Source organism: Podarcis erhardii, assembly GCF_964252035.2.
Source record: "Podarcis erhardii genome assembly, chromosome: 5".
NCBI classification, from domain to species: Eukaryota; Metazoa; Chordata; class Lepidosauria; order Squamata; family Lacertidae; genus Podarcis; species Podarcis erhardii.
Genome location: NC_138509.1, coordinates 72,231,491 through 72,246,019, shown reverse-complemented (window position 1 = coordinate 72,246,019; position 14,529 = coordinate 72,231,491). Strand labels below are relative to the sequence as shown.

The window sequence follows — 14,529 nt, the reverse complement described above, 5'->3', positions numbered from 1 at the left end:
GGACGGGAGTTGATCACAGTATGCATATTGTATGAGTGTTTCATCGTTGCAAACATTGCACACTTTCTCTGAACATACTTCTGGATAGATCTGTCCATGGGGTTATCTAATCCCCTTTTAGCCATGTAAACAAAGGGTGGAAAGGGATGGGAACATAGAAAAGGGATGGGAACATAGAAAAAAAAAGTAATCAATTTCTGTGTCATTTCTTGGGCTATTCAGATTTCAGTATGTGTGACCCCCAAAGTGGGAGCACGACTTCTTCTTGCCCTCTGGTTAATATTTTACCCACCCCTCTTCTTATAGTCATGTTTTCTGGTCACCTTCCCTTCAGGAGTAATTGCTGGAAAACGGCTCCTGAACCTATATATGGGGCACCTGTGGCCCATCAGACATTTTTGTTGGACTACAGCTCCCATCAGCCCCCAACAGCAGAGCCAATTGCCAGGGATGATGGGAGTTGCAGTCCAACGACACCTGGTGGGCCACAAGTTCCCCTATCCTCGACCCTTTTTTTTCTTTTTTTTTGGAAATTAAAGATCCATGACATTCAATGGGACTTTCTTCCATGTAAACGTTTAAGGATTGGGGGACCTGAATGCTAGGTTGACAAGCGGAAACGAGAAGGGAGGGAAAACAGGAGCAATTCGTGGCGACTGGGGGAAATATTAATTATTCCGCAAAGCGCTGCAAATCGTGACTTTTTTCCCCCTTTTAATTCCCTACAAATCATTTTGTTTTAAATAATTAGGGGGTTATGGGATGAATAAACCCGTCGCGGCGCCCGCCTTTGCTTCAATCACGGCGGCGGCAAGGCAAAGCAAGACCCGCAACCCCCTAGTTTTATAAATATCACGCCAGTGAATGGCGTCTACTCTTTCTCTCCCTCGTGTGTGTGTGGGGGGGGGGTGGAGAAGGCGCGAGCTCGCTCCCGCGCGCGCGCACACACACACACACACACACACACACACACACACACACATATTATACATAACAAACTACTACGCCGCGCTTCTCAACCAAGCCTGGGTTTGCCTCCCTCGTCTGGCTCTCTCCACACAACCCTTAGGAGGCCCAAAGAAGGACAGGCAGGTGCTCCAATAGGAAAGCGACCCCCCGCCGAGGCTCCGAACGCGATCAGCGCCTAAAGGTAAGCGCTCTGGCTGGGGTGCTGAATGAAAAAGCCGCCGCCGCCGCCGCCGCGACAGGCATGGGAGCGGGAAGGCGGGCTTGGAATGCCGCGCTAACTAAGCTAGGCTGCGCGTGGGCGCTTATTTCCACCCCGCTCCCTCCCACCTCGCCCTGCTCTCCCGCGCTCTTGCTGCTGCTGCTGCTGCTGGGGCTGGAGATGGGGATGGTCCGCGCACTGGCGCCATCACGTGTTTTTCTCCTAGGAGTGAGACGGAGTGTCGGCGGCGGCTGGAGGGGGCTGGACTCATAATAAACACAGACGGCAGCCGCTTGTTTTGGTTCGCGGGGGCTCTTCGGGAAAGTCTGCGGAGCTGCAGCTACTGCAGGCGCCGCCGCCGCAAGCGGCAGCAGCCCGAGGAGGGAGAGGGAGAGACAGCCAGCGAGCAAAGCAAGCAAGTCCGGCGGCTGCTGTTTCCCCCCCTCGCTCGCCTCCTTCATCCTGGGGCGCACGAGGAGGAAGAGGACGTAGCGGTGGTGCAGGAGGGAGACGGATTCTGCCGCCGCCGCCGCTGCGAGTGCCCTCCGAGACTTTCCCGACTGGAATGAAGAAGAGGCGGAGGAGGTGGAAGCAGGAGCCGCCGCCGCCGCCGCGAGGATGTTCCTCCTCCTTCTCCTCCGCTCGGGCAGCTTCCCCTCCTCGCCGTCTCCTTCCCGGCTCTCGCCCCTGCAGCCGCCTGCCCGCGTTTTGTGTCGAAATGGCACTTTCTCGCCCTAACCAGACGGGACTGAATGGGGTCGCCAGTCTTCTCCTGCACAAGCTGAAGAAGCTGCAGTCTCAGCGGCGCTGATTCCCCCCCCCCCCCGGATATTTTGTTTGTTTGGGTTCTTTTCGACGCGCCCCCCCCCCCGCCCAATCTCTCTCTCTCTCTCCCGCGAAGGATATTTTGACTGACATTTTTTTGGCGGGGAAGAAAAACAAGGTGGTTGGCGTGGTGTTTTGACTGACTGTTGTTGTTTCTTTGCTTTCGGAAAGAAGGGTTGCCTGCGTTCACGACGAAGACTTTCCTCCCTTCTCCTCTCTTATTTTTTTTTTTTTTTTTGCAAAAGCAAATCTTCCCTTCCCAACGCGAGAGGATATTTAATCGGCATCTGAAATTCGCTCCTTGCTGAGGGGTAACTTGAGAAGGGGAGGGGGCTGTTTGTTTGGGAGGGAAGCAACGGGGGAACCCCATCCTGCTCCCGTCGCTGGAGGAATTTCCACCCCTCACGGATGAAATTATGCACTTCTCCCCTTTCCCGGCTGCTGCTCGGACGAGACTTTCCTGGACTGGACTTTTGAAAGCCACGTTTCTCCTGCGAAGGGTGATTTGGAAATAAAAACAGCAACCCAAACTCTGCTCCTGGAGCTGGAAGGACGCTGAACAGCTGCTCTCTTGCCTGCTACTCTCTTCCTATCCCCTTTTGGAAGGGGGGGGGGTTTGCAGTGCTATTTTGCTGGGGTTTTGTTTTGTTTTGTTTGGTTGCTGCTGCTGCAAGAATTGGATTTTGGGCTGCTCCGTTAGTTCTCTTTTGTTGTTGTTGTTGCTTTGTTTCCCCCTCTGCTGTTTCGGAAGCTGCCCCTTTGCAGTAGGAGAGCTGCTCTGCCACCTCTCTCCCCTTCCAGCATGGCGAGCCCCACGGATAATAACGAGGGCTTCTTCTCAGATGTCAGGAAGGTGGGTTACTTGCGCAAACCCAAGAGCATGCACAAGCGCTTCTTCGTGCTGAGGGCAGCCAGCGAGTCCGGACCCGCCCGGCTGGAGTACTATGAAAATGAAAAGAAGTGGAGGCACAAGTCGGGGGGCCCCAAGCGCTCTATCCCGCTGGAGAGCTGCTTCAACATCAACAAGAGGGCAGACTCCAAAAATAAGTACCTTGTGGCTCTCTACACTAAGGACGAACACTTTGCCATTGCTGCTGACAGCGAGCCTGAGCAGGAGAGTTGGTACCAGGCTCTGCTACAACTGCACAACCGGGCCAAGAGCCATCAGCACCACCACCACCACCATCACCACCACCACCACCACCACCACCATGGGGATGTCACCATGGGTGGTGGAAGCATTGGGATGGGAGAGGCAGGGGAGGACACCTACGGTGATATGGCTCCTGGCCCAGCATTCAAGGAAGTTTGGCAGGTGATCTTGAAACCCAAGGGCCTGGGCCAGACTAAGAATCTGATCGGCATCTACCGCCTGTGCCTAACCAACAAGACCATCAGCTTCGTCAAGCTGAACTCTGACGCGGCAGCCGTGGTGCTGCAGCTGCTCAACATCCGGCGGTGTGGCCACTCGGAAAACTTCTTTTTCATTGAGGTGGGGCGTTCTGCGGTCACCGGACCAGGTGAGTTCTGGATGCAAGTAGATGACTCGGTAGTAGCCCAGAACATGCATGAGACCATCTTGGAGGCTATGCGGGCCATGAGCGAGGAGTTCCGCCCCCGTAGCAAAAGCCAGTCCTCCTCCAACTGCTCCAACCCTATATCGGTGCCTCTCCGCAGTAGGCACCATGTCAACAACCCCCCGCCCAGCCAGGTGGGGCTCAGCCGTAGGTCCAGGACTGAGAGCGTGACAGCTACCTCTCCTGCTGGCAGTGGTGTGGGAGGAGGGACAGGGGGCAAGCCCAACTCTTTCCGTGTCAGAGCCTCCAGTGATGGAGAAGGTACCATGTCCAGGCCAGCTTCGGTGGACGGGAGCCCAGTTAGCCCAAGCGCCAACCGGACCCACTCACACAGGCACCGCGGCAGCTCTAGGCTCCACCCCCCTCTCAACCACAGCCGCTCCATCCCAATGCCTTCCTCACGCTGCTCCCCTTCTGCTACGAGCCCGGTCAGCCTGTCATCCAGCAGCACCAGCGGCCACGGCTCCACCTCGGACTGCCTCTTCCCACGTCGCTCCAGCGCTTCGGTCTCTGGCTCCCCCAGCGATGGGGGCTTCATCTCGTCCGACGAGTATGGATCCAGTCCCTGTGACTTCCGCAGCTCCTTCCGCAGCGTGACCCCTGATTCTCTAGGACACACCCCACCTGCCCGGGGAGACGAGGAGCTCAGCAACTACATATGCATGGGAGGGAAGGCTGCTTCGTCCTGCTGCAGCATCACAGCTCCTAATGGTCATTTCACCCCCCGCACTTGCCACCTTCAACAGCAGCAGACCCGCTGCCCTGCTGCCCCCTGCTGCCCCCGGCTTGGCGGTGAGGATGTGGGTGATCCGGAGAAAGGCTTCAGGAAAAGGACTCATTCAGCTGGTACCTCCCCTACCATCTCCCACCAGAAGACTCCCTCGCAGTCTTCAGTGGCCTCCATTGAGGAATATACTGAGATGCTCCCCTCTTATTCCTGTGGCGGCAGCAGGCTCTCCTCCTATCGACATTCTGCCTTTGTACCAACCCATTCTTACCCTGAGGAGTGTCTAGAGATGCATCAGGTGGAGGCCAACCACCACCGGACCAACTCTACCCCACACACTGATGATGGCTACATGCCAATGTTGCCAGGAGTGGCCCCAGTCCCCAATGGTGGTAGTACTCCCAAAGGTGGTGATTATATGCCCATGAGCCCTAAGAGTGTGTCTGCCCCACAGCAGATTATCAACCCTGGGAGAGGAGGCCGTCATGTACAGGCCACGGTGGACTCCAATGGCTACATGATGATGTCTCCCAGCGGCAGCTGCTCTCCAGACAGTGGTTCTGCTGCCTACAGCAAATTATGGATGAATGGGACTAGCCACCACCCCAAGCTCTCTGTGGAGAGCAACGAGGGGAAGCTGCTGAGTGGTGGGAGTGATTATATCAACATGTCTCCAGCCAGTGGATCTGCTACCAGCACCCCTCCAGATTGCTACTTCGCCAGCTCAGGACCTCCAGGCCCAGAAGAGCCATCTGTGCAAGGACCCACCCGGTCCCACCACAAGCCCATCTACTCTTACTTCTCCCTGCCACGTTCCTTCAAGCACATGCAACGCAAGACAGGCGAAGAGGGAAATGCCCAGATGCGGATGTCCTTCAGCTCCGGCCGCTTGCTCTACGCTGCTGCCGAGGACTCCTCCTCCTCCACTAGTAGCGACAGCCTTGGTGGCCCTGGGGGACAGGAGGGTGTGGGGTATGCCCTTCCCACGCAGACACAGCCATTGCAGCCTGCTCCTTCTTGTACTGCGGACGCGGCTGTGCGGACCAAGAGCCGCTTGGCCAGGCCTACCCGGCTGTCCTTGGATGGCCCAAAGGCCAGCACTCTGCCTCGGGCTCGGGAACAGCTCCCAGAGCCCAAAAGCCCTGGTGAGTACGTGAACATTGAGTTCAAGCAACCGGCCTTCCCGTCGCCTTTGCCCCACGGAGACGCTGGCTCCAGCTCAGAGGAGTATATGAATATGGATTGGGGGGCAGCTTGCCCAGCTACCTTGGCATCCATGCAGCCAAGCCGGGCCGGGGCAGCTCCCTCCGGTGGCCGAGACTATATGAGCATGCAACTGGGGAACGGGGGGCAGTATGTAGTGTGTGCCCACACCCCCTCGCCTCCCCCTCCAGCCCTCCTACTCAGCTACGCTGACATGAGGATGGGTCGCGGCAGGCCGGAGAAAAGCCCCCCGCCTGTGGGGCTGCCTTCTCAACACCCCCAGGCGCAGCCGGGGGAGCTGCCGGCCGTCTTGCCCCACTCCTGCTCCTCGTCCATGATGGGGCCTCCGGGGATGAGCAGCGCCTTCACGCACGTCAGCCTGAGCCCCAGCCGCAGCAGCCAGAGTGCCAAAGTGATCCGCGCTGACCCGCAGGGAGGCCGGCGCCGCCACAGCTCCGAGACGTTTGCTTCCTCGACCACGCCTGGTGGTGGCCTTGGGGCCTCAGCCCTGCCCCACGGACCAGGAGGAGGCTCTGAAGACGCCAAGCGCCACAGCTCAGCCTCCTTCGAAAACGTCTGGCTCAAGCCTGCATCTGGGGAGGCAGGGGCCTTCTCCGGCCTTGGCACAGCGGCGTTCAGGAGGGAGCAGGCAGCTGGCGGGGCTGGGGGTGGCATGGAGAATGGGCTCAATTACATCGACCTGGACTTAGTGAAGGATTTTAATCACCGCCAGCATCATCACCATCACCACCCCCACCCTCAGGAGAGCGCTTCTCTGCTAGGGGTCAAGCAGCCGACACAGCAGCATCAGCCACCTAAATCTCCTAATCAGCCTTGTGGGAGTAGCCACTTGGGTGATGAATTAAGTGCATATGCCAGCATCAGCTTCCACAAGCGGGAGGACATCCAGTAGCTGGGCAAGAGCCAGAGACAAGGTGAGCATGTTGTGAGCTAATGGCTGGTTCATAGAGGTGGGGTGGGGAAACTGCTTTGGACTATTGCAAATAAGATGACTTGAATTGGTACCCCCAGTAAGCCCTTCAGTGAACATGCTCTCAGCTTGGGCATGGGTTAGGTCACATTTTGTTAGTTGGTTTAAATTATGTAATCGTTAATAGATCTGACCGTTCTGCCATCTACTTGTGCACTGCATCTAGTCCCCTATTTTGCCCCTGGTCACCCTTACATACTGTGTGTGTGTGTGTGTGGAGCACCTCAGTTTACTGGTGAGTTAGAACCGGAACAAGTCTGTGTTAAAGGATGGGTGGTCAGGGCATACAAATCCCATTAATTCTGGTTAAGGAGTGTTAGGTCTGTTATATTGCTCTGTTTATGGTCATAATATAAACATTTGTCAAGGAAACAAAGTCCTATGAAAGGATTGTTAATAGGGAAAGGAGGAAGTCACTGCTACTAGATAGCAAACATGAGATGAAATCTCAGGCTATGCTTGGTTTTGAAGCCTGGTTAATACTGGTTAATATATCTCAATCAAACAAAATCTGCCTTGCTTTGTGTTTTGCTATGTAATATCCCTTTCTAATATCCTTTCTAATGGCATTTGATCTGGAAATTGGGGCAGTTGCACAAAGGGGGGGGGGGAATCATTGCAAAAATGTTGCAGCTGTTTAAAACCCTGATAGTGGGGTATTAAATGGGTTTCTTTGTTTCTCATTTGCTTTTGTACCTTTAGAAACAATATATCGTATAATACAGCACCCCCAAAGCATAATCTTTTACGTGTAGACACCATTGTTATTGTTATTATTATTGTTGTTGCTACTACATTATACTTTTCTCTATGAAATCCCCTAATCCACTTTTGGCTGAGGCTCTGAGAAGTGTCTTTGTGAATATTCTGCTGTCCTACTTGTTTAACCTTCAGAAAACTGCCGTCTAAAAGAAAGGAATCCTGTGTTTGCGTGTGCCTGAGCAAGTGTGCATGCTGCATATGAGAAAGAGGTGTGGTCTTTAACTTAGGGCATGAGAGCTGGAATTGGAAACCTCTGCAGTCTAATCCTGAATGAGCCAGTGACAAGTTTTGTGGCTCCGGGCAAGTTTTCCTATGCGTAGAATACGTGTAGTAATACTTACCTCAATGGGTTGCTATGGGGATTAATTACCAGTAGATGATGTTTGCAAAGCTCAGTGTATATGAAACAAAAGGCACACTAACTTAGAATATGCTTGATGTTGTTGAGAAAGCTTTCCTGCTGCTGTGTTGCGTTGAGCAAAAGTAGATGAATGAGCAGTTCTTAAATAGTAAATTAAGCAGAATTTCCATAAACTTTCTGCATTTAAATTATGGTGATGAGTGAAGTAGCAAAGAGAATGTTTTAGATTCGTTTATGGTCCCATGAGTCTGCACAAGGAAGCATAATAAAATAATGAGATGCTTTATCACCGCTGTAGGTTTTCCAGGGTGTGTGTACTGCTGATACGAATATGGCTGCCACTCTTACAGTGTTTCTTCCACTCATTATGCTTGTCAAAATCTTGATGTTCTGCAGTTATGATTCTGCCCTGAGCTTTGTATTATCACACTCCTCCTGATCTGACCTCTTCCTACTACCCCCGTTATCTTTGATCCATGGCAATTACTGGTGAGACGTAGGAAATGTTTGTACTGGCACAGATGGAGGCAAATTCAGCAGTGTGCTTTTTGATCTTAGAATGTCATAACAAACACTTCTTCTGTTCTGTGACGTGTTTTAATTACGTGTTTGCTGGGTATAGGTACTAACAGTGTTGAGAGATGGGAGTGGTAAATGCCCTTACAAAACACAGAGGTGGTTTTCCTGTAGTTGAATACGTGAGGATTGAAAATGAAAACTATGAATACCCAGAATAAACATTTTGCACCATCAAAAAATAAAGTAAGCACCTTTATTACTGCTTTTTACCACATAGCAAATCACAAATGACTGTGTAGGTCCTGTTGCTTCTCTTATGTGCACCAGGTAAATTTTTAAATAGCTATATTTATTACATTCATATCCCACCTTTCCTAGAAAAAGCTTGAGGTGCTGTACATGGTTCTGCACCTCCTTGTTTTATCTACACAACAATCCTTTGTAGTAGTTTATACCGACAGTGACTGGCCCAAGATCGCCTAGAGAGCTTCATCGCTTTGGGTATTTGAACCTGGGTCTCCCAAGTCCTGTTCCAACACTCTAACTACTTACTGCCTTTAAATTTCAATGTGAGGGCCATCTGTAATGGGTGCTTTAGTTGAGATTCCTACATTGCAGGGGGTTAGATTAAATGACCCTCAGGGTCCCTTCCAACGCTATAATTCTATGATTATATAAATGCAGATAGTAAAGATTTGTAGGCCGCCTTGCAAGTGCTTCTTATAATGAAAACAATGTTTTTCATGGATGCGCTCTTGACAGCCACATTATTTGCAGTCACAATATCCCTGGCACAACTATGAATTGCTATGGGGAGCCTCATTCTTTTGCTGCCTATTCAAAATGTAGTCTAAATAATCTTCATGACACCATTCTCTAGATTCCACTTCTTTTCTGCTCTTACTGACTTTCCCCAGATGCTTCAGTTCTAAGAGTTTATAGCTTTGTTGCCGCATAATATATATAAGCAGTTAATTACTTTGTTTTATGGTCCTCGATGTCCTCGGTTGTTCCTTTGTCATGTTATCAGCTGATTCTGAGAACAGTTACAGGGTAACACAACTTCTCATGGAACACTGGTGACTATGAAAGTGGGCTGCTTGGCTAATGTTTTATTCCTTGATGGTTTGTCTAATGGAAACCATTGCTGTGCTAGACTTCTGTTGTTTGGTTGTTTTAGTAAATCAGTTGTGGTTTTCAAGGGTGCTGTCCAGTGAACTATGCAGAGCTCAAGTAACATATTAGCACAATCATATAGTGAAGTGTAGATCGACTCTTGCCCCTGAGCACTATATGTGTTGCTTTCTAATACTCAGCTAACTGAGCTATTGTGGGGGTTTTCTGGGCTGATGGGTGCAATGCAGTCTTTTTTACATTCTTCAGAGAAGGGTAGTGGGGAAATTAAATGTTGTAGAGAGTTCAATTCCTCCTCACATGGGATCACAGTTCTCCCCTGCCTTCTTGGCTGAACATATGCAATTCCTAAGATATCTTAAAGTCGAGAGTATTTACATTTCCTGATCCTCTTACGTTGCTCTTTTGATGCTTTATGAGAGGGGCTATTTTGCTGCCATTTTGTTTTTGTGCATGTTAAGGCAGTGAATATTTTACATGTCCTGTTTGAAGCAAAAACCCATGTCAAGTCTGCTGCAACCTGTAGAGTTTGGCTCTTCCTGCGCATTTTTAATAACTGGTGCGGTTTTCTTTTAGTTTGATTCATAGCTGAAGACATTCTGTTCACTTCTCATTCAGACATAGGCAAGAACAGCGTTTAGACTGACAGAACTGCTTTGGCTGGGAGTGGAATTCTGTTAGCAATATAGTTTCACTGAGCCAAGCCATAAAGTCTGTTATTGGCCTGTTTTTGGATTGTTGACTGTGGAGATGTCTTGGCCTCCGTTGCATCTTTATTCAGGTGGAACTGGGAATATGTCTACGCTTAAGACTGTGCACAAAGATATACAAGCAGCATTAAGTACTTCTGTGGAGGTTATTTGGGCAGTCGTGCTTTATTTGTTCATTGTTCACACATGTTTTAACTACAGGAATACATACCGCTGTTCTCTCCCTGGAAAATATTGGATCAGTGAAGCTGTATGTAGACATCACAGGTTTCTTGGCTATGCTATCAGTAATGTATTCTCTGTAGTTGACAGTGTTGCCCAGGGAAGGGAAAGAATGATGCCAATGTTCTGTAATGTTCACATGAGCCATTTTTCTTTTGAGGGCCACATTACTTTAATACGAAATCTATTGCAGCCACACACACCAGTAGTGAGCAGGGTCCATGTATACAGGCATTAGTCTCTGTGAATAAATGAGGCTAAGGAAGAGAAGAAATAACTGAGAGAAGGAATTATTTGTAAGGCACCCAGCAATACCTGCTAAAGGTGAAAAGATAAAACGTAACTCCTGTTTCCTTATTCGTGTTTTTTAAGAGGGATTTGAAAGCCTATTTAAGATACTGGAAAGACTGACCTGTTAATTTAAATCATAGCTGCTGGAACCTTAGAGTGGGGTTCAGTGTTCGAAACTCCCATTGTTCTAGGCACATTTTGCGACAGGGAATTTCATTGGAGTGAGCGATTTCTGAGCTCTGGTTGCAGTACTGCGCCTAAGATTTCAGATTAAAACTGCAGAGTGGAAAGAAAGGAGGACCTTTTTGTGCCTTCCCACTTCTGGCTACTCTCTGAAGACTGGAGAAGAGATCCTCTTAAGAATATTAGGGGGTGGAGTGGGCAGGGGAAGGACTAGACCGTGTGAAAAATGAACATAATGTTTTAGCAACAGTTCCTTCATTTTCAGCTTTGTATTCTTGTTATTAAAAAAAGTGCACCTAGATATTGCGTCGTTGCGCCCATAACCTAGGTTTAAGGTGCCATTTAGCTCCTAGCTTTCATATCTCAGTTTCTAACGCTGGTGGGGAGAAGGAAAAGAGTTCTCTCTTCGGTGTATTCTTGCTCACCCTATGTAACTATGCCCCCCATTCACAGAACAAAATGGAGGAAAGTGGGCAAAAGTGGGGAGTGTTAACATCTTTGACCCACTCTAGGAGTGGGGTGCTTCTGTGGCATGAACCCGCAATCTCCTCTTCCTTGTCTCGCAGCTTGGTCTAAGGAAGGGTTTCCCAAACTTGGGTCTCCAGCTGTTTTTGAACTCCAATTCCCATCATTTTAACTAGCAGGAAGGTATTGTAGTCCACAATACGTTTCAGGGTAGGTATCGTAGTCCAGAAACAGCTGGAGACCCATGTTTGGGAAGCCCTGGTCTTAAGGCATGGTTTTAAACCAAGCTTTGCTCAGGGCAGACCTGTTGAAATTACAGTAATGGCCTTAAATTTGCCATGTTCATTCACTTCAGTGGGTCAGGTCTGAGCAAAACTTAGCCGAATGCCACCCTCGGTCTTGCTGGATATGCTTTGTATCCCGTTCCTCCACTACAAGTTCAGCAAACTCTTCAAGGCAGAGGAACTTTAAATAACAGAAGGTCATGGAAAGCCATGTGTGTGGAGGGGGAGAAATGTTGGGGGGCAGGGAGAGAGAAAAGAAGGGGGGAGATGGTCTTGTACATTCCTCCTTCACCCGTCTCCTGTTACTGGAGGGTTTGTATTAAACTGCTTGATAGGTGCCTGGTGTTGCATGTGCATCTTGGTTGGCGGGGTGTGGTGGGGAATACACTTCTTAAAAACCACCTCCTTCCCCCAGCTCCCAGACCAGACCATAGGCAGGAAGCCATAGCTGCTATGCAAGATCCACAATGACAACGTGAAAGCCCCTTTCCTGCTCTGTGTGAGGGAGGAACCCAAGATGAGGGTGAATTAAAGGGACAGTGACCTTCCTTCAGGTTTTGCATGGTTTGGCTTGTTCTTGAAAGGAGGAACTTTACCCACTATCCACAGAGAGGTCCAGGGAACCCCAGTGAGGCAAGGGGGATGCAGGGCTGAGTATCAAACAACCACATGATGCACAACTGGCAAAAGAGGAGACCAAAACCCTGGAAGTGGGGGGGGGGGGGTGAGGCAGAGGAGGAGAGGCTATGAGCTGGATCAAAAGGCTCTGCAGGCTAGGACCAGCCTGGAGCTGGTGGTTCCTCATTAAAGTTAAGTTATGCCTGTTCATTCCTCACTTTAACTCAGCATAATCAGTGCAGAGGTCATAGAATCAGAGCTGGAAGGAACTCCAAGCGCCATCTTGTCCAACCCCCTGCAATGCAGGAATCTCAACACAAGGTCCCCCATCCAGTTTGACCCTGCTTAGCTTTGCATATGTGCTAGCAGTTTTATAGCTGTGCCACTAGGAGGGTCATAGTTGAAGGGTATTAAGGATTTAAAGTGCATATTTTTATGAACATGGAATAATTGAGGTTTTCAAATACTGCTGCAGATAGACCAGGGAGGAGCAGAGTAGCTCCTCTCCTAGAGCCCAGATGTTTGTACTAAGCCATGGTACCAAGCAGATATCTGATGTGCCGAATGTCTTGTGCTTCTGCTACATGGGGAAATTTTTTGGATGTAAAATCAAGTTCTACTATCAAGACAAGACAGTAATAACCTAATTGTAGGTTTTATGATAATCTGCTTTTTCAGTCTCCAGTGAAAATGTTTTATGACATCAGAAAAGCAAATCAAATAAAACCCTGGTCAAACTTTTGATTACTCTGCTGGTAAAATGTTGCCTTTATTTAAGGTTTGCCTGCTGATACAAATACTGAACTAGAAATAACAGTGCCAACAACAGCTCCTGGGAGCCATGTGATTCATGACTGCTCTGGTGAGAGTCCAGCTCCCCATGTGAAAATTACTGCAGTAACTTGGCTGTTACATTTGCTTAGTGACCATTAATTTATTTCTTGTAGTATTTGTGAGACGCATTTGCTTTCTTTGTTTAGACACCCAAAATGATTTAGCACATTAAAGTTATAAAGAGCAAATGCTTTCTTTTATGCCTCTTATTCAGTTTCCCCTCTTTATTTGTACAAGGAGGGACACTTATTAGGGGAGGGCACACACTGAAGAATTCACATTTAATTCCAACCTATATCCCTGCTTGCACTATCCCGTGACATCATTTCATCTGCGTAGGCTGGGTTTGCTGGTAGGTATGACTTTTTGGCATGGGAACATGGGGCAGAACGGGCAAAACTTGCTTCCAAAACTGGTCATAGTTATTTCTGGGTTTTATGTAACTCTGCATGCTTCCAGCACATAGTTCTGCTCACATTGCATGACATAGTTATTGTTAGGGTGGGTGCACATAGGAGTTGCTATGCTACGATACGATAATTTTTGTCATTGTCCCATACAGAACAACGAAATTGAAAAATCTACATAAGACATTCAAAAACCAACAAGCCTGCTATCCCAGCTATCCTAGCCTGGTTAGCCCCCTAAAAACTCTGATACCCCATTTTAAATTACAATATACTCCCATAGAGACTCCTTATACTGCGTTTAAAACCAAAATTGCATTTGGGTAGAAACTGTTTCTCAGGCGGCTATTCCTAGTCTTTATAACCCTGGACCTTCTTCCAGAAGGCAGAAGATACAGATTACTGGGGAGCTCCTTAGCTTTTCTGCTTTAGACTGCCGTAATAACCTCACTTACCTGGTTGCAAGCTCCTACTTGAATTCAGTGGAATTTACTTCTGAGTAGATGTGGTTATGCTTGCAGCCAAGGTAGGTAGGTATGTGAAGATGAGGACATAAGCTTTCTATGTATGTCAGCATGCAAATTTAGGGAACTTCCTGCCAGAGGATTCAAGTTTCCTGCTTGTTATGACTTCAGACCTTCTGTCAAAATGCAGGTCAGCTTGACTCCCAATTAAAATATTGTGTACAGTTAAGGCGGAGTAACTTTTAAATTAATACTCTTATCTGTAGACCATTAAAAAGAAAAGAAAAAAAACTTGACATATTGCCAAAGACAAAATCTGCAGAAGTTTTTGTGGCTCTGGGGCAGTAAGTTGAAAATCTGTAAGGTATGCAAGTCGAAGAAGTATGCTTCCTCCTATAGACATTTGATTTCCTTGTCCTCTTAGTAATTGTTTGCTAACCTTAGCCTATGTGTCTTATTCTGTATTTAAGTATTTGAACTTTTCTCATTAACTTATCTAAGCATCGTGCTTTCATACTGTTTAAAATTACACTCAGTTGCCATCAAAGATTTCTTCCATCACTTGCAACTTAGCCTAGCTAAAGGAATCATTGCACATATCCATGTTGTGTGTGTCACTGTGCTGTGCACTGGAATGTGCATACACATGTGGTTGAATGAGTTGGAAGGTGGTATAATACATAATCACACTTCAGGCTGCTGACAGGGGATAACATTTTATGAACGTTCTCCTTTTTTTTTAATAGAAAGCTGCACTAGAACTTTTCTCTATGCCTTTATATAT

At 48.6% G+C, this 14,529-nt stretch overlaps 1 protein-coding gene across 1 annotated transcript in view; it reads left to right on the top strand.

Annotated features, from left to right (window-relative positions):
- Positions 1 to 1,214: 1,214 nt before the first annotated feature.
- The window catches only part of IRS1 (insulin receptor substrate 1), a 53,984-nt gene continuing 40,669 nt past the window's right edge, over positions 1,215 to 14,529 (top strand). Inside the window, 3 exon segments of the mRNA XM_081861507.1 lie at positions 1,215 to 3,155; positions 3,158 to 3,222; positions 3,224 to 6,435. Of these exon segments, the coding sequence (XP_081717633.1) occupies positions 2,796 to 3,155; positions 3,158 to 3,222; positions 3,224 to 6,413 (3,615 nt within the window). The 5' untranslated portion in view covers positions 1,215 to 2,795 and the 3' untranslated portion in view covers positions 6,414 to 6,435.